This window comes from Dipodomys ordii, unplaced genomic scaffold (assembly GCF_000151885.1).
Source record: "Dipodomys ordii isolate 6190 unplaced genomic scaffold, Dord_2.0 Scaffold9, whole genome shotgun sequence".
Classification (NCBI taxonomy): domain Eukaryota; kingdom Metazoa; phylum Chordata; class Mammalia; order Rodentia; family Heteromyidae; genus Dipodomys; species Dipodomys ordii.
Window position 1 is genome coordinate 1,464,417 of NW_012267225.1, and position 26,637 is coordinate 1,491,053.

The 26,637-nt window shown below is 39.7% G+C and overlaps 2 protein-coding genes across 6 annotated transcripts in view; one reads left to right on the top strand and one right to left on the bottom strand.

Annotated features, from left to right (window-relative positions):
- Window positions 1–4,928, bottom strand: part of Atp5c1 (ATP synthase, H+ transporting, mitochondrial F1 complex, gamma polypeptide 1) — a 19,039-nt gene extending 14,111 nt beyond the window's left edge. Inside the window, exon 1 of one of the 2 annotated variants that reach the window (XM_013009369.1) lies at window positions 4,857–4,928. The gene's annotated coding sequence lies outside the window, so the exon portion shown is untranslated. Of the gene's footprint in view, window positions 1–4,788 lie in introns of both variants that reach the window. The other variant, XM_013009368.1, reaches the window with a different exon arrangement.
- A 132-nt stretch (window positions 4,929–5,060) lies between these two features.
- On the top strand, window positions 5,061–25,626 carry Kin (Kin17 DNA and RNA binding protein). 4 transcript variants are annotated; one of them, XR_001174752.1, is made up of 13 exons: window positions 5,061–5,233; window positions 8,960–9,054; window positions 10,030–10,073; window positions 10,160–10,282; window positions 11,442–11,623; window positions 12,270–12,318; window positions 13,279–13,336; window positions 14,270–14,399; window positions 15,963–16,013; window positions 18,445–18,513; window positions 19,684–19,783; window positions 19,948–20,062; window positions 21,137–21,221. XR_001174752.1 is itself a non-coding variant. In XM_013009395.1 (13 exons), exons 1-13 carry the CDS (start codon window positions 5,120–5,122, stop codon window positions 25,349–25,351), a joined length of 1,179 nt encoding a protein of 392 aa, XP_012864849.1. In that variant the 5' UTR covers window positions 5,061–5,119; the 3' UTR covers window positions 25,352–25,626. The 4 variants fall into 4 exon arrangements, 3 of the variants coding, with proteins under 3 accessions (XP_012864849.1, XP_012864850.1, XP_012864853.1); XM_013009395.1 differs by lacking the exon at window positions 19,948–20,062 and adding an exon at window positions 25,289–25,626 and having other exon boundaries at window positions 21,137–21,237; XM_013009396.1 differs by lacking the exons at window positions 15,963–16,013; window positions 19,948–20,062 and adding an exon at window positions 25,289–25,626 and having other exon boundaries at window positions 21,137–21,237.
- The last annotated feature ends 1,011 nt before the right edge of the window (window positions 25,627–26,637 follow it).

Consider the following 26,637-nt stretch of genomic DNA (forward strand, 5'->3'; position numbering starts at 1 on the left):
GCCATTCTTAGAGCTTCTAATACTTTTTTTTTTTTTTGGCCTCAGCGAACTAAGGTTAAAAGTCCACAAATGTGACAGCACTTTACACCTGAACACAGTTAACAAATGTCACTTAAAAGTCCACCTGTTGTTTCCTCCTTCTCAGGACAGACCTTGACGCTATTCCATGACCTTGCAGGGCTCCTTTACAATATCATTTTTATGATTGTGCATATTAGTAATAATTAAGTTTTAAAATAGGTCATAATCAAATTATTTTTAAAAAGTCTCCTGACTTACATAATTCTAGTAGTCATAAAGACAAATAATTTAGAGGAAACATATTTGTAAAATATTAGGGTTGATTTAAGAATGGATAAAAATAAAAGCAGGGAAATAAACAATGGCTATTTCAGAGCACAAACTATTAGATATAACGATTGCAGTGCTAACAAGCTTTTCTCAGAATGGCATCAGAAAAATATCACCAGTTACACCAGTTATTCACTGGCTTCTTTTTTTTTCCTTCAGTATAATGACTTTTTCACCCCAAATCCCAAATTGATAGGCTTTAACAATTGATATTTAGCTATTATGGTTTTATGCATATACTTCAATTTAACTGACACAAGTATTACATTACAGACTAGCATATGGAACAAATTTGGATGAACAAATGTTTTAGTTTCCATAAGCATTTCAAGTGAGAGCTAGAAGAGGAAGTGTCTTCTGATTCTTTATGCTGGGGGGGGGTATGTGTTAGCATGTGTTTTGAAGCCCTCTTTTTTTTTTGTCGGTCGTGGGGCTTGAACTCTGGGCCTGGGCGCTGTCCCTCAGCTCTTCAGCTCAAGGCAAGCGCTCTACCACTTGAGCTACAGCGCCACTTCCGGTTTTCTGGTGGTTTATTGGAGATAGGAGTCTCACGTCTCTCCTGCCCAGGCTGGCTTTGAACCGCGATCCTCAGATCTCAGCCTCCTGAGTAGCTAGGATTACAGGCGTGAGCCACCAGCGCCCGGCTTGAAGCCCTCTTATGCACGACCTTCACTTAGCTCTAAAGATGATTGTCAAGCCACAATTTTATTTTCCAAGGACAATCTGGACATTGAATGGCTAGGCATAAATGGTCTGTCCTCTCTTTAGGACATAATCTGATACTGAATTTTGTACTAATAAGATTCTGCATTGAGAAGATAAAAGTTCTGCATCACTGTATCATGTCCTCTCACTGAAAGAAACCCTCAGATTATATGAGAAACTTGACATGTGTCGAATACAATGGATAGAGAATCCAATGGAATGTAAGTTACCATATCTGCCATGATCATAGGATACTGTTAGAAGACCAAATGTCAGTGGAGGTGTTCAAAGAAATTGCAGTTTAAGAGACTTATAGGCAAAGAATATATAATGCTGTGTAATATAAAACTAAGGAAAAGGCACCAGCAGCTAGTTTCCAAGGAAAAGTCTAACATGTCTAATTCTGAAAATGAATGCTGTGTTCAAGTCCATCATCTACCTCTACACTGAAAAGTGACTATGCCTCACTCTTTTTCTCCAAAACCCACCCATAATCCTTCTTCCTTTGCCACATAGAATAACTGCATATTTCAGGTAGAAACTGTTTATAAACTTGTTTTTTCAAATACTAATTGAGTCAATAGCATCATTTCTGCCACTGTGCTAAGTTCTTTGGGAATACCAAGGTAATCCCCTTGCTAATCCAAAATGTGTCTATTACCTCTATTTAAGAGATGAGGAACCAGGGGCTGGGAAGGTGGCTCAGTGGTAGAGCGCTTGCCTTACATGCCTGAGGCCTTGGGTTCAATTCCCCAGCACTACATAAGCAAAAAGAAAAAAAGCCTGAAGTGACACTATGGCTCAAGTGGTAGAGCACTAGCCTTGAGCTGAAGAGCTGAGGGACAGCACGCAGGCCCAGAGTTCAGGCCCCATGACCAGACCCAGAAAAAAAAAAAAAAGATGAGGACAGCTCAGACACAGATGAAATGCACCCAAGAACACATCCAGGCAGAACTGTAGCATCAGTGCCCAACACACACAGGCTCCCAAGTCTACAATTTGGCCTATGTACACTCTGCTGGCTGCCTTGAGGTTTACTTTACATCTGTCAGTAAATGTGTATTCTCAGCTTCAGAGGACGACCTGCTCTTCTCTCCTGAAATGCCAGCCCTCTTCTCTTCAGTACACAGAGTGCGATTTATGTCCACTGATAGCTCCTTACAAAGCAATTTCATTTTAGAAAACACTGAACACTAAAGAAAAAGGAATTTATGTTCCCCAAATTTGAAGACAGCAAAACTAGGAACTCCTTTTCTCAAATTTCTTCTTGAAAGCAGAAACATAGCAGTAACAAATGGTATTTTCTTTTTCAAACTCCCAAGAACCAAAACAGATCCAAGGAAATGCATCTTAATAGTTTTGTGAGGGCAAAGTTATTTCTCTTCCCTTTCAAATCAATTCTGTGAAGTATAAACAGTAAGATTTTAATATCTGAATTAAAAAGATAACTATAGTGGGAAGAGAAAACCATTAGACACCAAGAGCAATGAAGACACCAAAAGCAGAAAGAGAGAACATACATTCCACAGTGGAACACTGATGCTTGAAGATCAGTGTTTATAATCTGCTGATTTAAAAACCAACACTCTAGACTAAGGACTCTGACCTTTATTTGATGACTGAAATTTCAAATTTAGGTTCCAACAGTAGCTGTCTGACTAAACCAATCCTTTACTAAAAGGTGTTCAAAATTATTTTATAAGTTCCTTTGTGCCAGTTCTGGAGCTTGAACTCAAGGTCTGAGAGTGGTCCATGAGCTCTTTTGCTACCACTTGAGCCACAGCTCCACTTCCAGCCTTTTGGTGGTTAATTGGAGATAAGAATCTCAGAGACTTCCATGCCTGGACTGGCTTCAAATAACTATTTTCAGATCTCAGCTTGGATAGTTAAGATTCCAGGGGTGAGCCACCTCACAACCCCAATAATTTATATGTTTTTATTAAATGCTATTTCTAGAATTTGATGATTACGTCTCTGAAGCTCTGTTTTTAAAAAATAGTTTTAAGGTTCTAAAAACCAATTTGGATTTAACTTGTTTCCAAAAAATACCCTGCAGATAACATTAATGCACAAGAAGGAAAGAAAAGGACTGACATTTCTGAGCATCACTGCATGCCAGGAAACTCTCCAACCCTATTTGTTCATCAGTGCATTTTAACACTTATAAGCTTGCCAACTGGTGCAGAATAAGCATTGTTCAAATGTCTGCTGATTGGCTTATGGGAAAAGGTCCACACCTGAGAATTCAACTACTGTTGGATTAATTCTCATGAATCTTCCTTCTCAGTATTAGGAAAACAATCTGACTTCTAAGGCTAACCCTTCATAATGTTTCCATATTTAATTTCCCCTTTATCTTGAAACTCATACATTGCTACAGATTCTTTGCTTAATGTAAGAATTGTTTCAGTCGATGCTTTTATAGTTCCTCCTTATGAAGTTGCATACAGAACCCGACTTCAGTGCTGTAGCTCCTTAGAAATCCTCCGTCCTGTAAAATCGAATTAATTGCTAGGATACAGCCTATTTGCAAGAAAAAAACAAAACCCTTAGCTGGGGGCACAGAAATGGAGGGACAGAGGGTGAACAAATGCAGCAGTGCTACTCAACTAAACACTATGTTGAAAATGAACTCTAGAACTTGAGGGTGAAGACGAGAGGGAAAAACTGGGAGTGAGGGAAGGGGTAACACTGTCCAAAAGAAATGCACTCTTTACCTGACCTATGTAAATGTAACCCCTCTGTACACCACCGTTACAGTAACAATAAAAATATTTTTAAAAATCCTCTTCGCCGGGTGTAAGAAACTCTTCCAGACTGTCTAACTTTAAAACATCCCATCCTGTTAAACAGTGCCGCCACCCAAGGACTTTTAATGCCATTCTTAGAGCTTCTAATACTTTTTTTTTTTTTTGGCCTCAGCGAACTAAGGTTAAAAGTCCACAAATGTGACAGCACTTTACACCTGAACAGCAGTTAACAAATGTCACTTAAAAGTCCACCTGTTGTTTCCTCCTTCTCAGGACAGACCTTGACGCTATTCCATGACCTTGCAGGGCTCCTGCTTCCACCCAAGAATTTGGAGTCAGTGCTAATAGCCCAGTCCTTCTCCATCAAGAGACCCATCTTTCAAGTCTCGTACGCCACCAGGCGACCACCAGCCCCCGAAGGTCTACGGCGTTCGCCTTCGTTTCCCCACTGCCCAGGAAAGCGTCTGCCACAGTGGGTGCCGGACCAACGTGCACACGGGGCCGATCAGGGCTACAGGGTCACCCCGATTAGCCCGGGAGGGCCTCGCAGGCTTGATCATCAAGGGCATTAAACACAACCTAATTCTACCCCAGGCTTTCCTTAGTTGCTTGCGGACCCCGCTAAAGGCCTTCCCGGCACTCGGTGCCCGGTATGCGGCGCAAGCTCCAGGAAGATTTGTGAGCAGGAGACCGCCCCGTCGCTAATTCCGACGACCGTCCCAGAGCCGAGGGCCCCGAGGGCCCACTCGGCCCCGGGGGACGCGGCGTGACCTCCATCCCTCGGATCACGGTTCCCGCCCTCGCACGCGCCCTTCCGCTTCCAAGCCGCTCCCCGCAGCCCCGGCCAACACGGCCTGGGCAGGACTCGGGGCCTAGCTCGGCCCTGACGCTCGGGTCCGTCCCACAGCACCCCCAAGCCGTCTCCCCCTGCCATCTGACTGAGCTCTCCCGTGCCTGGCAACCCTCCCGCAAGTTTCCATACCACTGCGACTGCAGGGCCACAGCAGACAGGCCGGCGACCCTCGCCCCAGCAAAGATGGTGGTGGCTACCTTGCTGAAGGTCGAGCAGGCGGGCCTTAATGCGCCTGTGCGAAGTCTCCCTCGACACGCCTTCTCTCCTCACTCGCCCTGTCAGTCTCGTTCCCTCCCGCCAGAGACCGAGAAGTCTCGCGAGTGTTGGAACCCAGCCTTTTCCCTGGACCCACCTTTTTCCGGCTGTCAACTTAGTCCCGCCCACTCCCGTGGTGACAGTTCCGCTTCCGGTCGGCGGGACTCGGCGCGCCCGAAGGCGGTCGCTAGCTGTGGTGGTCGCGATGGGGAAGTCAGATTTTCTCACTCCCAAGGCCATCGCCAACAGAATCAAATCCAAAGGGCTTCAGAAGTTGCGATGGTATTGCCAGATGTGCCAGAAGCAGTGCCGGGACGAGGTGAGTAGGCCTGTAATGGCTCCGTATGCCCCGGAGGCCGTCCCGGAAGTCCAGGTTGGGGTTCCTGGCGCGGATGAAGGCTGGCACCTGGCAGTCGCATCTTGGGGCCTCTGGGGTCTTGCCGGAGCGACCCACCTGCCCAGCCCCGTAGAGCTGTGCTTCCCTGCGGGCTCGGGCCTCAGCCGGGCTCCCCGGCCCCTGACACTCCCTTCCTCCCCGCTCCAGCTCCCAACCCCCAAAGGAAACAACAACAACAAGTAAAAGGCGCGCACAGCTCTCCTGGCAGCGGGAGTGGTGAGTGCTGTGCCGGCGCACGGCGGCTCTGACTTCACTCGTGAGAAAAGTAGGACGATTCCCAGTCGGCTTCTGGTGACAAAGGAAAACAATGGTCTTTAACAAGACTTTATCGAGCACCGACAGTATGGCATTGTGCTGCGCTTATAAAATGAAGGACTTAGCTGGGAGTCAGGCTGTCAGAATCATGGCGTCCAGCCGTGCCCCTTAAGATTGGGCAAACTACTTACATTCTCTATTTGCCTACTCACTTGTAAAGTGAGAACCATAGTTGTACCTACTTGTCAGGAGGTGGAGGTGTGTGGGGGTGTGGAGGTGGGAGTGAATGTTGTGCACGCGTCCCTGTGCCTTAGCTTTTTCACTCCAGGCTAGCAATCTACACCACGGATCTCAGCCTCACCTAGGATTACAGGATGAGCCACTGGCACCCAACTGGATGTTGAGTTTTAAGTGAGTGAATCATATGTAAAGTGAGTCAGGAAGACCTTTAAAACCCTTACATGTCATGCTATGAAGTTTATACTTTCTTCCCATGAATCGGGTGAATGGTGGCAGCCCATTGAAGAACTATGAGCAGATTAGTGATGTGGCATTTTTCTCAGAAGAGCAAAAGGATCAGTCTACTTCAGTGCTTTAGGTAGAACATACAATGAATAACATCAATAGTTATTTTCTTTCTTTTCTCTCTAAGTGAGGGTGAGATTCTCACACAGAAAACTGGAGATTAGTACAATGGATATATGGATATTTACACATCCAGTATCTCTAGCTGCTTAGGCTGCTATAACAATACAGTAAACTAGGTGCATTTTTTTAGTAGTATTACTTACTATGATTTATTATAGTGAAAGAACACAAAAGAAAATAGCAAAGAGAAAACCATATGTAAACCATTCTGTAAAGCACAAGATGCCTTTATTTCCTCTAGTAATGAATTTTGGCAACTTGTAATGAAATGTTAGGGTCTAAGAGACTGGCTGCAGACTTGGTTCTTAAGGTTTTTACTGTGGGTAGTAGACACCCATATATAACACTTGAAGTACTTTGCCATATTTATTTTTTTCTAAAATATTTTAATGTAAACCCTAAGTATCAGGATATTCTCCCTCTGAACACTTGATATGCCTCAGCATTCCAGGATGCTTTTATTATTTATTTACTTATTATTTTTATTTTTTATTTTTGCCAGTCCTGGGGCTTGAACTCAGGGCCTGGGCACTGTCCCTAAGCTTCTTTTCTTCTTTTGCTCAAGACTTGCACTCTATCACTACAGCACCACTTCCAGCTTCTTCTGTTTGTGGTATACTGAGGAATCTAGCCCAGGGCTTCATGCATACTAGGCAAGCACTCTACCACTAAGCCACATTCCCAGTCCATCAGGATGCTTTTATATCTATCTATCTATCTATCTATCTATCTATCTATCTATCTATATGTTAGTGTGTCATTAATCTAGCATACTTAATCTCAAATCCTTTGTATCACACACTGCCTAGTCACACTTTCAAACCAACCAAAGTTCAATCAAAAGCCATGAATTGGCCAGGTGCTGCCTATAATCCTAGCTAATGAAGAGGCTGAGATCTGGGGATGGTGATTCAAAGCCCATCTAGGCAGAAAAGTCCATGAGACTCATCTCTACCAAAAAGCCTCAAGGTATAGCTCAAGTGATAGGGTGTCAGGCTTGAGTAAAAGGCTGAGGAAAAGCCCTATGAGCACACAAGAAAAAAGCCATGAATTATATTGATTATAATACAGTATGATGTTTTGTTCTTTTTTTTTTCTGGCGGATTCTGGGGCTTGATCTGAGGGCCAGGTTATTGTCTCTGAGATTCTTTATCTCAAGGCCAGTGCTCTACCACTTGAGTCACAGAGTCACTTCCAGCTTTTTCTGAGTAGTTTGTTGGAAAAAAGAGTCTCACAGAATATCCTGCCTGGGCTGGCTTCAAACCACAAACCTCATATCTCAGCCTCCTGAGTAGTTAGGATTACAGGCATGAGCTACTAGCAGCTGGCCTTTGTTCTTTTTAATAGCCTTTAGTTTTTAGAACAGCTTTATGTTCACAGCAACAAAACCAGCTGGAAGGTACAGAGATTGCCCATATTCCTCCTCTTCCCATTTGTGTATGGCTGCCCCCATCAACATCCTGCAACAGAGTATTGCATCTATTGTGGTAAGCTGAGCCTACCTTGACACATCAGTATCACCCTATGTCCAGTTTATATTAGGACTCACTCTGGTGTTGACGAGTCTGTGGGTTTTGAAAAGTGCATAATAACATGTATAATTATACAAGATACCCCTGATATCTTCTCCTCTTTAAGGAGAGCATTTTTGAAGACAAACTACACATGCTTAAAAAGACACTGCCAGGGCTGGGAAGTTGGCTCAGTGGTAGAGCGCTTACCTTGCATGCCTGAGGCCCTGGGTTTGATTCCTCAGCACCACATAAGCAAAAAGAAAAAAGCCAAAAGTGGCACTGTGGCTCAAGTGGTAGAGCGCTAGCCTTGAGCTGAAGAGCTGAAGGACAACGCTCAGGCCCCACGACCGGACCCCCCCTCCCCCCCCCAAAAAAAAGAAGACACTGCCAATGCCTGATTCCTTTTTCGCTTAACACCACCCAGCTCCCACTAAAGACATACTATCAACAATTCTCAGATTTTTACTTTCATTTCCGTTAAGCACATTAACTTTGCTTTGTGGAGACTATTTGCTTTTGGGGAGGTAGATTTTCAAAAATTAGGGAGCAGCCAAACAACCATATGTGACTTAAACACAGCAATAATACAGCACTAGCTGAAAGTTCTGCATCAACTGAACTACCCAGTATGCATGCTGGAGTTGAAAATTTTTGTTTTAAATTTTCTTTGGTATTTGTTTATCTACCGTGTTTAAAAGTTTCACAAATAGAACAGGCTTACTTCACTCACCATTATAGTATTTTACAAAATAGCTTCTAAAAACTGTGTTCCACATTATTGGTGCTTTTAATTCTCAATTTTCTCAGGATTCTAAATTTGGAATAGAACCCACTCTCATTCACCCCACTAGTTTTTTTACTTTTGCATTGACTGGTTGAAGAGGTTTAGAGCAGTTAGTTTTCCTAGTGCGTTGTCCTATATTGAATTTTTCCATCTGATTGTCTTTTGCCTTCATTATTGTTTAATGAGCCCTATTGTTGAGATCTTATTATTCAAACATTTTTGATTTATCTTGGGTTATTACCAGATGACAATAAATGCTACAGGGTTGTTTTGTTTGTTTGTTTTGAGTTTTTTATTATTTTTTATTGTGAAAATACTGTACAGAGGGGCTACAATTACATGGGCAAGATAATGAGTACATTTGTTATCAAGCATTGTAGCCTCCTCCTTTGTTGTTTTGTTTGTTTTTTAAAAGAATGTAATTACTACCTTTACATATTTTTGTAGAATGGCTTCAAGTGTCATTGTATGTCTGAATCTCATCAGAGACAACTGTTGCTGGCTTCAGAAAATCCTCAACAGTTTATGGATTATTTTTCAGAGTAAGTAACTCAAAGGCATTTTCATCTCATAGACATTTATAAGTGCTTAATACAGTTTTGTATATTGGAGATCTATTATCATTATATGCTAATATGAAGGCTCCATTATCTCTCTGCTCAGGTTTTATCTTGTGTTGAAAATCTATCACAGTATGAAATTGCTACAAAAGTGTTTCTAGTAGCTATTGGTCTCCCTCTCCTATTTGAAACATACAAAACTATAAAGCTGTCTTTCATTCTGACACAATTATGACTGAGAATACAGGTCATGCTATCAACTGTCCTATAGCAAATTCCTGTCCTCTTAGGAGATGTGAAGAGTGCCCATGGATGAACTACTTGAGTTTTTCTGTGCTTTAATCTCCTTATTGGTAAGACAACACTGAAAAAGTATCCACTTCCCAGTATTGTTGCTCTTTCAGAGTCTGAAGGAAAATTAAGTACCTGGAAGAGTATCCAGTAGTCAGTGAACATTAGTTCATAATTATCATTATTAACATTTAGTGTTGCTTCTATATGGTAACTTTTTGTATGGCTGCTTCACTAAGGAGAAACTGTTTCAGTTCTAAATTGACTTTCCCTTAACAGCCGTTGTCTTGAGGGGGGGAGATGGTAGGGCCATAGATTGAGGCTAGCTTGGAAAAGCCCATAAACCCAGCTATTTGGGAGGCATGGGTAGGATTGTGCTCTGAAGCAATAAGTATACATCCCATCTGAAAAGTAGCCAAACCAAAAAGAATTGGAGGTATGACTAAATGGTGCAGCTCCTGCCTAGCCTCCTGCCTAGTCAGGTTTGAAGATCTGACTTCAAACCCCAACTCCTCACCTTATTCTTTCCTTTCCTTGTTTAGTTTTAAAGATTCATAGCTGTTTCTATATTGTTTAGGTATTAAAATGATGATTGCTTAGATTTCAGAAAGATGGTGATATATATATGTAGAAAATACTTTAACACTTTCCTGTCTCTTTTACTAGGGAGTTCAGAAATGACTTTCTAGAACTTCTCAGGAGACGCTTTGGTAAGCATCTTAAGTATTGCCTAGGTAATGACTTTATAATTTTGTCTGGTCTTCTCAGGGTCACCAGTGTCACATTTTGTTGTTAGGTACCAAGAGAGTGCATAACAACATCGTCTACAATGAGTACATCAGCCACCGCGAGCACATCCACATGAATGCCACTCAGTGGGAAACACTGACGGACTTTACCAAGTGGCTGGGCAGGGAAGGTAAGAAGAGAGCTGCCATGTGGCTTCATTAATGGGAGTGAGAGGATGTGTAATTTCTAAATCAAATAGAAGAGAAGATATGTGAGGGCAATTTCAGAATGGGAGAAGAGGGACATACCGTTCCAGGGTTGGTTTCATTTATTATCTAGGGTTTTGTTTTGTTTTGGGTTGGTCGTGGGGCTTAACTGCTGGACCTGGGTGTTATCCCAACTTGAGTGCTCTGCCACTTGAGCCACACCTCCACTTCCAGTTTTCTGGTGCTTAATTGGAGATAAGAGTCTCACGGCCTTTCCTCCCCAGGCTGGCTTTGAACTGCCATCCTCAGATCTCAGCCTCCTGTGTAGCTAGGATTATAGGTGTGAGCCCCTAGCTGTCTACTGCTCCTTTTAAGTTAACAAAACATCATGTACTCATTGGATATTCAATACTTAGAAATGGTTAGATAATTGCTATGCCAAACAATTGTTTTTCCATGTGCTTCTCTGTTAAATGTTACCTTAGTGTAATATATAAAATGCACAACAACCTTTTCTGTTTAAAGACTGATACCACTTCACTCACAATAAGTGCCAGTATTCCAAATTTATGTGCTTGAATCTATTTGCTATATTTGAATGAGTAAATAGGCAGAAGTGAAACACACTTGTATTTATATTCTGCTTGATTTAGATTTAAACTTACATAATCTGTAATTTGTTTTTACTAGCATACATTGGGTGTGCAAGGGGGGTTTCACTGTGACATAGCCTCATGTACAGTGTGTCCCAACCATCCATTCTCTCCCTCATTCTCCTCCTCTCCCCTCTCCCTCTTAAAAAATGATTTCATCAGGTATCATTTTATATTTTCATATGTACAAATAAACTACACTGACCATATCCATCCCCATTTCCCCACTTCAGTAGCCCTCTCCCTCCCACTGTTTGCCCACCCTGCCATCTGAGCCTGTGTTACTTTTTGGCCATTCCTTTTTCTTTTAGTGTTTATTTATTGCATGGAGGAGTTTTGCTATTGCATTTCAGATGTGTGTGTGTTATGTTTTTCTCAGAATAACCCCATCTGTTGCTCTTTTCTTCCACTCCTTGGATCAACAGCTTTCATTGAGGCTCCTTATGCCATCACCATACACAGTCACACTGTATCTGTTGTTTTCTTTAAGGCTTGTGCAAAGTGGATGAGACACCAAAAGGCTGGTACATTCAGTACATAGACAGGGACCCAGAAACTATTCGGCGGCAACTGGAGCTAGAGAAAAAGAAGAAGCAGGACCTTGATGATGAAGAAAAAACTGCCAAGTTTATTGAAGAGCAAGTGAGACGAGGTCTGGAAGGGAAAGAGCAGGTGGGCAGTGGCCTCATCCTCCACAGAGGCCATGTACAAGTCTGACAGAGTATTGCTTGCTGTTAACTGAGTTGGGTATTGTCATAAAGGAGGAGCAAGAACACAAGACTAGGAGTTGAACCAGTTCCTCACTTGCTAACTTTATAATCTTGGAGTCATTAAGTAATCTTCCTAAACTGTAGCCTCTTTATCATTAAAGCAGAGATGGTACCTAATCTCATCCAATTGCAGTTAGTACAACATTGAAATTAAACACAGTATGAAGACAGCTATGGCCCAACGTTGGTGGCTCATGCTGGTAGTCCTAACTACTCAGGTGTCTGGAGGGTAGAGGTTTGAAGCCAGCCTAGGCAGAAAAGTCCATGGGATTCTGTCTCTAGTTAACAAGCAAAATATCAGACCCAGGATATGGCTGAAGAGAGCCTGCCAGCTGTGAGGATTTCATTTTATCATGTCATTTTATGAGTATAGTGCATATTTATATAATTTCTTAATTGGGAATGTTATCCACAGTTTTGTCTTTGAGCTACTTTGCAACATCAGTAAGTTATATCAGTAAGTTATAATTTAAACCTACTGACTGCTAATAGTAAATACACTGTAAACCACATCTTCAAGTTTTTTCTTCGCTTTTTTTTCCCCCCAGGAGACCCCTGTTTTCACGGAATTAAGCAGAGAAAATGATGAAGAGAAAGGTTGTTTTTAAATTTCCTTTTTAAATATTTTAAACCATTACTTTGTACCTGCTGACTAAAGGAAAACAACATGTCTGGGAAGAAAGCATTTACTTCATCAGAGTTTGACTGTTCTTATCTATAAAATGAAAATATAATAGTGTGAATTGGATGGGAATGCCTTCACCCAGAAGTAACAGAAAATAATATAGGTTTAGGCAAGAAGGAAATTTCTTGCTGTAATAAAAACCTCAGAGGCAAAATGGGGTCATGCCATACAGAGACAAGGTAGCTGCCAGCATTCTATCCATCACATACAGACTTAGCATTTTCCAGTGGATGGCAGAAAGCATCTCTTCCAGAGCAAGCAAACTTCCTAGAAGACAGTCATCATCCCAGTGGACTTGCTTTCAAATGCCATTGTGCCAGAACTGTTTCACATATGTACCCTAAAAGAAGTCACAGGTTTTATATTGATTGATGTAGACAAATTGGCATAAAATTTATCCCAGCATAAATTGACCTCAGAGCTGAAGATGGTGTTATATCCCCTCAACCACAGGGAAGAGGTACGGACATGTAAACCAAGTTGGCGTACTAGTAAGAATGGAAGAGGAGGGCAGGATGTCAAAGCAGCCAGTACTGACTGCTAGAGCGACATAATGGATAAGGTCCTACCCCACTCTACAAGTATCAGCCGAGGATATTTTGCAGGAATATTTTTAGCCTCATTGATCAAAAATGTTTGTGACTAAGGCTAGGCACGGGGCGCATGCCTGTGAATGTGAAGGACAGTGTTGGCTGCATAGTGAGCCTATCTCAAAAACAAAGTTTGTGAAGTCTATGAAATCTTTAAGAAGTTTTATTTTATAAGTTTTCTTAAATAAGCATCTATGTGTGTACCAATAAATAAATAAATATACATATGTGTATATATATATATATATATATATATATGGAATAACTTTTTTTTCCCTCTAGTTACATTTAATCTGAATAAAGGAGCATGCAGTTCAGCAGGGACATCTTCCAAATCCAGGTGAGTTGCAGCTAGAAATCATACAGCTGTGCAAGTCTGGGAGATGGTGGTTGCTACAGTTGAAGTGCAGCAAACCTTTTTTTCAACTGTAGTGATTAGAGTGGCATTCTGGGGACGCCATGTGCCAGCATTAGAGAATTTTAAATGTACACTATCAAACTCTAGACACTTAGGACCAATATAAAGCAGTTAAGTGACATGGTGAACTTCACTTTAAAACCACTGTCAGTACGGTGTTAGTAATTGTTTTAAAACCTCTCATCTGATTCTTGGAATCAAGCTGAGTTGGGCCATCCTATCCAAAAGTTTTTTTGTTTTTTTGTTTTTTGCCAGTCATGGAGCTTGAACTCAGGGCCTGGCCACTGTCCCTGAGCTTCTTTTGCCCAAGGCTAGCACTCTACCACTCGACCCATAACACCACTTCTTTCTCTTTATGTGGTACTGAAGAATTGAACCCAGGGCTTCATGCATGCTATGTGAGCACTCTACCACTAAGCCACATTCCCCTCCCAGATTCTTTTTTCTTTTTCTTTTTTTGTGATATTGGTGTGATTGAACGAAAGCTTTGTGCATGTTACACAAGTGCTCTGCCCCTGAACTGTGTCCCTAGGATATTATCAAAAACCATATACAGAGGAGAATGTAAAGATTAAATGAGTGTCTAATGTTCCTCATGAGTAGCTGCAAACCCTCATCTCCCAAATGCTGAAGCCTGTGTCCCCACCATATTGCATATGGTGCATATTGCATGTACTAAATTAGCCACAGAGGATATAAGGGGAGCGAAGGCAGGCCAGCTGAATGTCCTCGTGTGCTGTTATACAGAAGATGGAGGCACATCCTTTATTTTGGCTGCATTTATGTTCTACTGTAGGTTGTACATGTGTGTAAACTACATTGCTTATAGCAATCACGGTTCTGTTCCATTCCCAGTTCCTTGGGGCCAAGTGCCCTGAAAACGTTAGGGAGTGCAGCGTCGGTAAAGCGAAAAGACTCTTCCCAGAGCTCAGCGCAGGCTAAAGAAAAGAAGAAAAAGAAATCTGCACTGGATGAAATCATGGAGGTATGATACCATATGAGCTACATCCATACATGCGAACAATTAGTGGAAAAATGTAACTCAAGTCAGAGGAAAAGTTACACCACTTACCACATTACTATAAAGTTAGGGAAATTTTTCTTTGTGTTGAGGGAAAAGAAGCCTTGTTTGTCTGAGCTAATTAGAGCATCATGCTGCCCTCCCCCACTCCCCATGTGTTTATTCTCTTGTCTCTAGAGCTAACTTTGAAACTCTCCAAACAGTTATGTTAGTATTTGATTAGGACTTCAGTGGTATTTCAGATTGAACTCTTCTGGTGGTCCTCCCGCTAACATTTGTACCTCCTGGTGCCCTGACACCCAAGTATCACCTCCTAGCCAGTTGAGACATGCTTTTATTTTTATTTTACCTAATGCTTTATATATGTGATGGGTCATTGACCATGTATTTTGTAGATTTAGGGCCATCTTATCCAAAAGATTCTTTTTTTCTGTGAAACTGGTGTGATTGAACCAAAGCCTTGTGCATGCTACACAGGTGCTCTGTGCCTATCCTGGAGCTTGAACTCAGGCCCTGAACATTCTCTGAGCTTTTATGCTCAAGGCTGGTGTTCTATCACTTGAGCCAAAGCTCCACTGTAGCATTTTGGTGTTTAATTGGAAATAAGAGTCTCAGACTTTCTTGCCTGGGCTGACTTTGAACTTCAATGCTGAGATCTCAGCCTCCTGAGTAGATAGGATTATCTACTCAGTAGGTATGAGCTACTAGTAGGTATGAGCTACTAGTTCCTTGCTGTTGGAGAATTTTAAAACAAGGATTAGAATGACATTATTGGATCCCATTCAGAGTTGTGTTTAAGGTTAGTTTGAAGCAGTTGGGAATGAAAAAGGCATGGTATATAGCCATAATAGACAGCACTTTCTCCTTTTGTCTCTCTTAGTTACATCTCTCTTGGTTGTGATTGACTTCTATTTGACTTCTGAGCTTTTATTCTCAATGCCTTCTCTTGCTTTCAGACTGTATCCCCAGCCATGCCATGCTAAATTGTCTATATTTTCACCACACGAAAAATAATTTACACATTTCCAGCTTGTGACAGTCACAGAGGATGGGGAAAATGCAAGGAGGGTGCTGTGGGATTGGCAGATGGCTTTCAGTATTGAGCAGCCTAAGTGGTTTTTGTGTTTTGGTCAGCTAGCTGGCCTTATCACATATTGTTTTGGTTTTTTTTTGGTTTTTTTAAATCCAATGACCCATTTTCTTATTTCAAAATGAATTAACACCTCTCTAAGTGGTGGTGGTACATGCCTAACACTCAGGAAGTAAAGGCAGGAAAATTTCACGTTTGCATTTAGTGTGGTCTACATAGCAAGCTCCAAGCTACACCAGACTCCATAGCAAGACTGTCTCAAAAACAAGCAAACAAACAAGTTAATTAAAATAATGCTTAAAAAATTTATTAGAGCTTATAAACCTTATCATTGGTGAAATATGAATTGCATAGTGTCATTTTGCTAATAGAATAGTATTTTGAAATAAACAGGATTCTAAGGAGAATATTTTCAGGATATCTTGTGTGTTCTGTAGATCGAAGAGGAAAAGAAAAGAACATCCCGAACTGACCACTGGCTGCAGCCCGTACGTGTTCGACTGTACCTTTTACCTCCTACATTTGCATTCAGTGAATGATGTAGCCACCTTTGGTATAACTAAATTTCCTAAATATATGTAAAATTTGTAAATGGAGTTAGTTATCATTTGTAGTGACTTTCTACTGAACTTTAATTAATTATTGGGTGCAACTATGTTGGAGAGTTCTTTTGTGTTCATAGATCAGTGGTGTTCCTTTAGTTTAGTGCTGAATTTGTTTATGGTCACCGGGAATTTGAGCCTGGAATTAGTTGCAGATTTTGTTGTTGTTGTTATAGGACGGAAATGATGTATTTTCAGAAATGGGATTAAAGTATACCGTTGTAAATGCTGAAATGTATAGTCTTTAAGTCATACTTTTAAGTACTTTGTAGGAAAAAAAACAGACTTTAATTTGACAAGACAAGGGAGGCTTGTTTTTAATTGCTTATTTTAGAATAATAACTTGAAACTATGTATATATTTGATATGTAGCTCTATATACTACATTCATAATGACATGATTTTTTTATTCATAAATGTCTTACCTCTGGGATTTTTTGCTTCATCAAATTTTCTCATTGAGGGGAGCAGTATTAGGGTTTGAATTTAGCCTTGCACTTGCTAGACAGTGCTCTACTGCTGAGCCATGCCTCCAGCCTTGTTTTTCACTTGTTTTTGAGATAAAGTCTCATTCTCTAGATTGAAACTAGATTGTAATATTCCTGTTTTAGGCTTCCCAGTTTAACAGGCACATACAAGTCAATTCAGTTTTCCTCTGTTGAGATGAAGTCTTAAGATTTTTCTGCCTAGGTTCATGGAATTGCAGTCCTTCTGATCTCAACCTCTGATATAGCTGTTATTATCACTTAAGCTTGCCCTTGAGAGTTATTTTTAAAATACATATGCTTTAGTACTACTTCCATCCAATCTCCTAGTGTGAAAGGCAGATTGTTTTACTCACCTTCCAAGTTCTGATGTATACCCTTACTAAGAACAATTGATGTAAAGTAAAAGGAAAACCAACATGAAGATACATATGTATATGTATATTTATATATACATATATACATACACATATAATTTCAAATTTTTATTGGTCCCCTCCAAATTCTCTTTTCATTGAGCATACTTTCAGTTAAACTTTATTGCTTACTTGGTAATTTTCTCTTACAAAAAATTCATATTTTTCATAGTTTCTCTTAGAATTATGTTAAAAGTGCCAAGTAGCCAACACTGCATTAGTGGTTCAATGTGTCTCTTATTTGATGGGTAGTAAAGTTTATTGAAATACCCAGCCGACTATAGAGATATATTTGAAAGACTTTATTTTTTCAACTTAGCAAAAGAAACATTTTGAACAGATCTATTTTTTTTTTGCAAATATAATTGTCTTAAATTACTATAGTATAAAACTGTAAGAACTTAGGAGAAATTTAGCCTAGATATTTTATGGCCTAACTCAGATAGGGTGTTTTGTCATCAGTAGTCTAATTATCTCCTTATAGTTCTTAATAATTTGTTTTTATCAGGTTTTGGTACACCTTTAGGAAGTGCTTGTGACCATTTCTTCTATTTACTTGAAATGGCAATTATAGAATCCCTGCAGTGAATGTAGCCATGCATCAAGCAAATTAATTGCCTGATCCAAATCACAAAAAGAATGAGAGCAGTGGAACTAGTATGAAGTAAGCCTGGATTTCTCCTGTTTCCAAAGACATGCTCACCAGATTGATACTTTCAGCTAGAGCGGATCTAGAGGGATCCTGTTTACTTTTTTTGTTGTTTTTTTTTTTAAATCAGCCTAATGAAGAAAAATTCAGCCTGATGACAAACCTTGTGAAAGCCAGTGCCAGTGGCCTATACCTGTAATGCTAACTTCTCAAGAGGCTGAAATCTGAGCACAGTTCAAAGCCAATCTGGGCATAAAAGTCTAGGAGACTGTCTAGTTGGCCAAGAAAATATGAGACTGGAGGCATGGTTCATGTGGTAGAGCATTCATTAGCTGTGAATGGTAAAGCCAAGTGAGAGTGTGAGGCCTGAGTTTCAGCTTCAATACACACACACACACACACACACACACACACACACACACACTTTGAGAGAAAGAAAGAAGCTGATGATGAATTATGTGAACTGACAGAGTTGAGATTCCCAGATAAAGTCCCTGCTCTCAAGAAACCTTCACTGTGAAAACCAGCCAGTTTGTTTTGTTTTCCCTTTGGGTAACTATGTTGAATAAAAAAGAGGAAAAGGAAATAAAGAATTACTAACACAATGTTTAGCCTTTATTGGGAAGAGTTAGAACTGTAATTTCTAAATTATTATTTAGCAGAAGAGTTCCATTTTACTATGCTTTTATTGAATGTGACTTAAAAGTATGGAGTAAACAAAATTTGAGACTTTTCCTTCATCTTTACTTTTTGCTGTTCTTTTCTAGGAAATCATTGTAAAGATTATAACCAAAAAACTTGGAGATAAATATCATAAGAAAAAGGCTATTGTTAAGGTAGGGAGAATGTGTATGTGTCTGTGTGTCTGTATGTGTGATGGTACTGGGGCTTGAACCCAGGAACTTTTACTTATAGCTTGCACAATATAACTTGAGCTATGCTTCCAGTTTCAGCTCTTTGCTGGTTAATTGAAAATAAGAATATTGTTTTGTCTGCCCAGGCTGGCTTCAAACCATAATCACCAGATCTCAGTCTACTAGTAGCTAGGATTATAGGCATGAGCCACCATCACCCAGCTGAGAATTCGTAAAAAAAAAAGAAAGAAAAGAAAAGCTGATGGGTGACCAAGTGAAACTATTAGAAATCAAATCCTTATAGCAGAAGTATTGGGTCTATGTTTCTAAAAATTACATGAAATGAAATCTAAGTTCACAACTTTTGGAAACATACTCTCTTTTCAGTTCACCTTGGTCTGTTTTCTTAATGGATCAGACAGGATATATGAAACCCCATCAGTCTTGATTTAAAACTCAATGTGAAAGCTTTGCTAATTATCAGTTAAATGTATTGTCTTGCTAATGATAGGCACTATACTTACAGTCTAGAGATCTCATGAGGACTTTCTTTTTTTGGGGGCTGGGGGGGGGGGTCCGGTTGTGGGGCCTGAATTCTGGGCCTGGGACCTGTCCCTGAGCTCTTCAGCTCAAGGCTAGCATTCTACCACTTGAGCCACAGCGCCACTTCCGGCTTTTTTCTTTTTGCTTATGTGGTGCTGAGGAATTGAACCCAGGGCCTCATGGATGCAAGACAGGCGCTCTACCACTGAGCCACCTTCCCAGCCCCAGAGGACTTCCTTTTATATTGCTTGGGAAACAATCTATTGACTGCCATAGAGTTTTGAAATTTCTGTCTTTTTCTGCTTTTTCATATTCCCTGAATATAGCTTGATCCCAGCACCCAGCCTTGTGTATTTGTGCGTGGCCCTTCTTCTGTACTTACTCTAAGTCTTATTCTAAGATCATCAGTCTCTTATTCTTTCCAGATGAAAACATCAACTAAGCTTTGAAATGAGTTCTTTATTAAGCACCATGGGCTGAGAAATCAAGCATAATAATCTGGAAAATCGCATTATTTATAGAAGATGACTCATTCAATTGCAATTTCATTTGTTTTTATTTTATTCCTTTTTACCTAGTTTTTACAAAAGTGTTCATTTTACACAACAGGAAGTAATTGACAAGTATACAGCTGTTGTAAAGATGATTGATTCTGGAGATAAGCTGAAACTTGACCAGACTCATTTAGAGACAGTAATTCCGGCACCAGGTAAATCTGTTTGCAGACCAACAGTCTAATACGTATGTTATGAAAATGATCAGTTCTATTCTGGAAACCATACCTGCCTTTTGACATTATTGGATAGTTAGGGGCATGTTTCCATTTAGAAACATTAACTGCCAGCATAACCTATACCATTTAACCAACTTCAGGTGGCTTAATACTTTATCACCCCTCTGAGCAAGCCATTTGAAGGCATGAGTGAATTTTCCTTCCTGCAGTTTGTTTCTTCTAAAGCAAAACATGGACAAAAATCAATCATATTAGGTATGTTATTAACATTTTTAGCTACCAGTTAAAGTCTGTCTGTCTATGTATATTCCTTTGGGTTCTTATCCACATCTATATATTTTGGTTTGCATTGTTAGCCTCTGATTTCAGAATATTCTTCTGTGTGTTATTGCTGGCATTTATGATGTGAGCCTTGGCGACTGTCTTTATTAGTTTATTTGTCCTATTCCTCATCTTTTTTCCCTCTTAAAATAACTCACAGATAAGAACATTTTTCATCACCTTTATTGATATATTATCAGTGTATAGTGTATATGGCACATATATAAAAAATGCAGTTTGACCCATTTTAACATTTGACTACTCTGAAACCATCCTGTGGTCAAGATAATGAATATGGCCCTTCATTTCCTATTCTAATCCTCTGCCCTCAACTTCATCCTTCCTTCTCTTTCCAGGCAACTCCAGATCTGTTTTTTTGTCACTCCAGTTTAGTTCATATTTTTCAGAGCTTTTATAGTCTTTTTCTTAGGGAGGAGAGTGAGCCTGTTGTATAACTATAGTTCATTCTTTTGTGTTGCTGAATAGTATGCCATTGCATAGGTAGATTACAGATTGGCCAAGTCAGTTGTTGATAGACATTTAGATAATTTGTAGTTTTTGACAGGTGCAGATAAAACTGCTGTGCACATTCATGTTTGTGTATTCGTGAATATGATTTCTTTTCTCTTGAGTAAATGCTTTAAATAGCCCAGTTGTATGGTAGGCATAAGTTTACATTTTTATGAAACTGCCAAACTATTTAAGGAATTAGAAAAGACAAAGTAAACTAAATTTATTCTGATTACTTCTGACTTTACCATTTTTTCAGAATACTTTATATAATCTAAAATTAAAATATATCTCTTTAACAAATGAATGGGAAGAATGAGGAATATTATAATGTTACTATAGTCAAACTCTTTTCAAAGTTTGCAATTCTTACATGATTGAGAACTTCTAAGAGAAGAGTTTTGAGTTTGTGTTTATTCAGTGTGATGTATTTTGCCCTGACAAGAAAAACCTAGCTGTTTTCTTTGTGTTAACTTTTACATTCATTCCCCATCATAGGAAAAAGAATTCTAGTTTTAAATGGAGGCTACAGAGGCAATGAAGCCACGCTGGAATCCATCAATGAGAAGACCTTCTCAGCCACCATCACCATCGAGACTGTAAGTATGTTCACACAAGGCAAAGGTTCAAAACGCACTCTACTGCTTTTTAATTGTAATGGTCTTTGTTTTAGAATCTGGGGTTCTTGTTTACCTTCCCTCCCATTTAGATATCTATACACAGGGCTTGGAGGGAGGCTCAAGTGGTAAAATGCTTATTACATTAGCAAGCACAAGGCACTAAGTTCAAACTCCACTGAAAATATTTATAAGCCTATTTTCTTGAGTGGTTGTGCCTTTGAATGAAGCATTTTATCTTTTCATTACCAAAGAATATTCATTACTGTGCAATCAGTATTCATTGTGTTCATTGTGTCTGTTACTTTTCAGTCTTCATATTTTATAAAATTGTGTACACAATGAACAGTTTTATGTACTAAATTTTTTTCTCTCATATAATATAAATTTTGATGTGGAATACTAAAATTAGTGGAGAGACTATAGACAAAGTTGATAGGGAAGCTGCTGTAGTGGTCAACCATGTTTTTAAGGGTCAGACCCCTCCCCCTTTCATAGAGAATTTAAGGTACCATACATCAGTACAGTAATGTCAGGAACTCTGCTGTAGCAATCACATTCTTATCAGAGATCACTGACAAGGGTCTGAGTGGGGCCCAGATATCATCTGAAGGAAAGGCTCTTAGAGCTCTGCACTGTTGTTGCACAGGATACTTTCATCTGTAAACAAGAGTTTGTCATCTTCAGTATTCTAAGTTTTAGTATTCTGAGGATAATATACCTCTTAAGACAACCTAATAGAAGTTTATAATCATTCCAGAAATTTTATGTGTTCTCTTGGTTATCCATAGGCCCATTAAGCCGGTAGGCCTGTTAAAAGATATGTATCTCAAAGAGTTTTTAGAAAAGCCATTTAGGTTCTTATTTGAGGGACTCCACATCCAGTTTCCATGCCTTGCATCCCTCTTTACTATTTGGGCCTTTAGAATTAAAGGGTTTTTTTTTTTTGTCTAAAAGCAAATGGTCTAAGCCCATAACAGGTAGGAAGAGTTCAAAAGAAATAAGACAATCGCCACAGTATTTTAAATACTATGAAAACAAGTGTCCAGTGTGCATTATTAAACAGGACTTGAAGGGATTCTACTCAGAAGGCCTCTTAAATCCACTGTTCCACTGAACAGTGGGGTTTAAAAAAAGTTTTTTTTTTGTTCTTATTTGGTTGTTTTGTTTTGGTGCCAGTCCTAGTACTTGAACTCAGGGCTGAGTTGCTGTTCCTGAGCTTTTGCGCTCACAGCTGAGTCCCAGCTCCACTTCTGGCTTTTTGGTAGTTAATTGGAAATAAGAGTCTCATAGACTTTCCTGCCTTTGCTGGTTTTGAACTACAATTCTCAGATCTAGCCTCTTGAGTAGCTAGGATTACAGGCATAAGTCAGCAGTGCCCAGCTTGCGCAGTGTTTTGTTTTGTTTTTTCTTTTTCTTTTTTTTTAATCCTAGGGCTTGAACTCAGGGCCTGAGCACTGTCTCTGAGCTTCTTTTGCTCAAGGCTAGCACTCTACACTTTGAGGCACAGCACCACTTTTGGCTTTTTCTGTGTATGTGATACTGAGGAAGTAAGCCCAGTACTTCATGCATGCTAGGTAAGCACTCTGCCACTAAGCCATATTCCCAGCCCATTGAACAGTGGTTTTAAAAAACAAAAATTGATGCTGTTCCAAGTGGAAATATTTGGCATAAAAGTGAAAAACAAATTTTTCATTTTTTTTGTCAGTTGTGGGGCTTGAATTCTGAGTCTGGACGCTGTCCCTCAACTCTTCAGCTCAAGGCTAGAGCTCTATCACTTGAGCCACAGTGCCACTTATGGCTTTTTTCTTTTTGCTTATGTGGTGCTGAGGAATCGAACCCAGGGCCTCATGCATGCAAGGCAAGCGCTCTACCACTGAGCCACCTTCCCAGCCCAAAAGTAAAAATAATTTCAACAGCTGTGGGGAACCAATTCCATCTTTTCTCTCCATTCAAAATCAACTGTCTTCAAGTGGAGAATGCCTAAAGGGTACATTTCCTTCTGTATGGCTTGCCAGAACTGAAACCAGTGTCTTTAGATCCTAAGCCCAAACCCAGGAGTTCCCCAGGTCTGGCTGCTTGCCTCTTTTATAGTAATGGGGGCTTGTCAGTTGAGATTCCTGGTGGTTTCTGTACATAAATGGTTACATTAACAGTGAATGTTGCCCAGTCTAGAGTCCTCCATCTAGAAGTGGCTATAAAAGAGAAAAGAGATCCTGGTTTTTTTGTTCTTTTTTTTGTTTGTTTGTTTGTTTGTTTTTTGTCAGTTGTCGGGCCTAAACTCTGGGCCTGGGCACTGTCCCTCAGCTCGTCAGCTCAAGGCTAGCGCTCTACCACTTGAGCCACAGCGCTACTTCCCGCTTTTTCTGCTTACATGGTGCTGAGGAATTGAACCCAGGGCCTTATGCATGCAAGGCAAGCGCTCTACCACTGAGCCACCTTCCCAGCCTGAGAACCAGGGTTTTTTTGCTCACACATTAATGGTCATTCAGGAAGTTCCTTTGAAATTGGATGTCTTACTGGAGAGTCAATCCTCAACTCCAGCAAGAGAAGAATGTAGGCAAGTGTAAAATGTAATAAAAGTGATAGGAAAGTGCATTAAAAAAGGAATTCACTTTGAATAGACCGAAAGTGGGTCACCTCTAGTATGAGAGTGACCCCTAATGGCAGATTTTTCATCGCCTGAACATTGACCCTAAGCAGGCTTAGCTTTTTAGCTGTTAGTCTAATGAACCCAAATGTCTGGCTGCCTTTTTATTCAGATTTGTTAAAAAGGCATAATGGACTGAAGACCTTTAGACACAATAATGAAAATTTCAATTTTGGTCACAGTTTATCTGTTTTTTGTTTTATTGTCAGTCATGGGGCTTGAACTCTGGGCCTAGGCACTGTCCCTCAGCTCTTCAGCTCAAGGAGAGCTCTTTACCACTTGAGCCACAGTGCCACTTCCAGGTCACAGTTTATCTGGAAACTTAGTTCCTTAAGAAAAGAGCAACAGTTTTAAGGGAAATTCTGATTCTCATTCCACAGCTAGAGTCATCTGTCATCATCACCATTGCCATTTTCATCAGTATTCTCTTATACTTTGTAAGGATCTACTTTCAAATCGTAATCAAGAGATTTAATAACCAGTTGAAAATTCTTGAGCTCATGCTCACACGTGTTCTGTTTTCTAACAGTTCTATAATGTAGGCACTGTTATCTCACAATGGGGACACCGGGAAAGAGAACTGAATGGGAAAACCTTAAAGGCCACCTGCTGGTGGTGGGAGTGAAACTCCAGCAGTGTATATTAGCCTCAGTGCTGCTGGGTTGCATCTTATTCTAAAGATTTCCCCTTTGCCTTTTTGTTGGATGTGAAGGGAGGAAGAAAATATATTTAAAGTTAAACCCATTTTATGTAATATTGACCAGCCCCCCAAATCATCACTAAACTGGAAGACAAGTTATCGATTATCTGGATTGCTTATGGTGATGTTCTAAAAAAAGAAATCTCCAAGTAGATAATGGCATTGTAAAAGTTCAACATGGGTTTTCTTTATCAGGGAACATTGGTGACTTGTACATCAGGATCCTCCCAACTGGGGCTCAACCATCTTCAACAAGAGGCTTGTTCAGTTGTCATGTGAGATGGGCGGGTTACAGAAGATCATGGCAAATTGTACCAGGAGATCAACATGGCCAAGCCATGTCTTATATAGGCTTCCCATGGGCAGGAGCTCCAGCTATGGCCATTAGCTTCCCTAGTCACAGTAGAATTCAGAAACCGTAGCCCTTTATCCAAGAAGCTGAACACATACTGAATAGCTCCCATACAACCTGCCATACAACCTACTAATAACACATTTCAAACATCACTGGAGAAAACATGGTGACTTTTCATTGTAATACCATTGATTTTTCAAATGCATAGGTTTAGAGATGTTTTAGAGATATAGAAAAGAACCATTTGCATTGATAGTGTGGTCTCATGTTTTTGTCTTTTAAGTACATTTGTCTTTTTAACATTTTCTTCAATTATTTGAATTTCTAGGGGCCTTTAAAAGGACGGAGAGTTGAAGGAATTCAATATGAAGACATATCTAAACTTGCCTGATTGAAAAATTTGTTAACAATACATTAAAATAACTCTAAAGCATCAAATTGATGTTTGCCAAAGCATTGTGAGACTCTACTGTGTTAGGGTATTTCTTTTGTATAAAACAAATGGTTTTATTTAAATATTACTGTATATTTGTGTAAAGTTATAGAAAAATTTAATTATGTCTCCTGAAGTAACAAAACTGTAAATTTTGTCCTTGTTGCTTTTTTTTGTAATAGTTCCTTGATGATTTTCTATCTTCATTAAAGAATATTGTAAAGTGTTTTATATAACAGTTTAGAATCATATGATTGGATACTTCTAAGTATATTTTAGTAGCAAAATAGCAAAGTTGAATTATAATGAAAAGTTTTCAAGCCAAGCTATAAATATAATAGTTTTATTGTGATGTAATTCACATTTCACACAATTCACCATTTAAAGTATAAGTAGTTTCCAATATATTTAGAGTTGTGCAACCATATCTACTATCTTAATTGAGGGGGGGGCAGTGTATTTTTAGTCACCTCAGTAAGAAACCCTGTAAACAATCTATTTTTTCCCAACCTATCCCAGCCCCTGACAACCATTAGTATACTTTGTGTCTGTATAGACTTAACTATTCTGTGCATTTTATATAAATGGAAAAATACAATGTCTTCTATGTGAGGTGTCTTAAACTTTGTGTTATAATATCTTTGAGACTTATCCATGTTATGTAATTTAGGGGTACTTCATTTCTTTTATTACCGAACACTATTCCATTGTGTGGACATCCTGTGTTGTTTATCTATCAGTTGGTGGGCATTTTGGCTGTAGCTACTTTTTAGCTACTATGAATGGTGCTCATAACAATTACACATCAGATTTTACAGAGTCCTGTGTAACTCATCATGTGTAATACTTTGAGGAACTGCTGAACTGTTTTACAAAGCAGCTTCATCATGCCAACAATTCTGAACTATATAGTTCTATATTGAAGTAGAGCAGTGTAATATTTAGATATAAAAACAGGAAATATACCTCACACTTGATTATATCTATCTAAGCCTACCAACCAGGGACATTTGTAAGTCACATAACTAACCACAAGGGAGTGCAGCAGGACTTCAGTGTACACAGCATTATCATGATATCAGCTCAAGGCTAGCACTCTACCACTTGAGCCACAGTGCCTTTTCTGGCACTGTTTATGTGGTGCTAAGAAATTGAACCCAGGACTTCATGCATGGGAGGCAAGCACTCTACTACTGACCCACCTTCTCAGCCCTCCATTTGTTTTTAAAAGAATAGCTCAGGAT

What these genes read in the sequence shown, in the direction of transcription:
- Kin (XM_013009395.1), top strand. Translation starts at nt 5,120, where the DNA reads ATGGGGAAGTCAGATTTTCTCACTCCCAAGGCCATCGCCAACAGAATC. An exon ending in AGAAGCAGTGCCGGGACGAG is followed by an intron (nt 5,234 to 8,959) that starts GTGAGTAGGCCT and finishes ATATTTTTGTAG; the next exon opens with AATGGCTTCAAGTGTCATTG. An exon ending in CAAGTGGCTGGGCAGGGAAG is followed by an intron (nt 10,283 to 11,441) that starts GTAAGAAGAGAG and finishes GTTTTCTTTAAG; the next exon opens with GCTTGTGCAAAGTGGATGAG.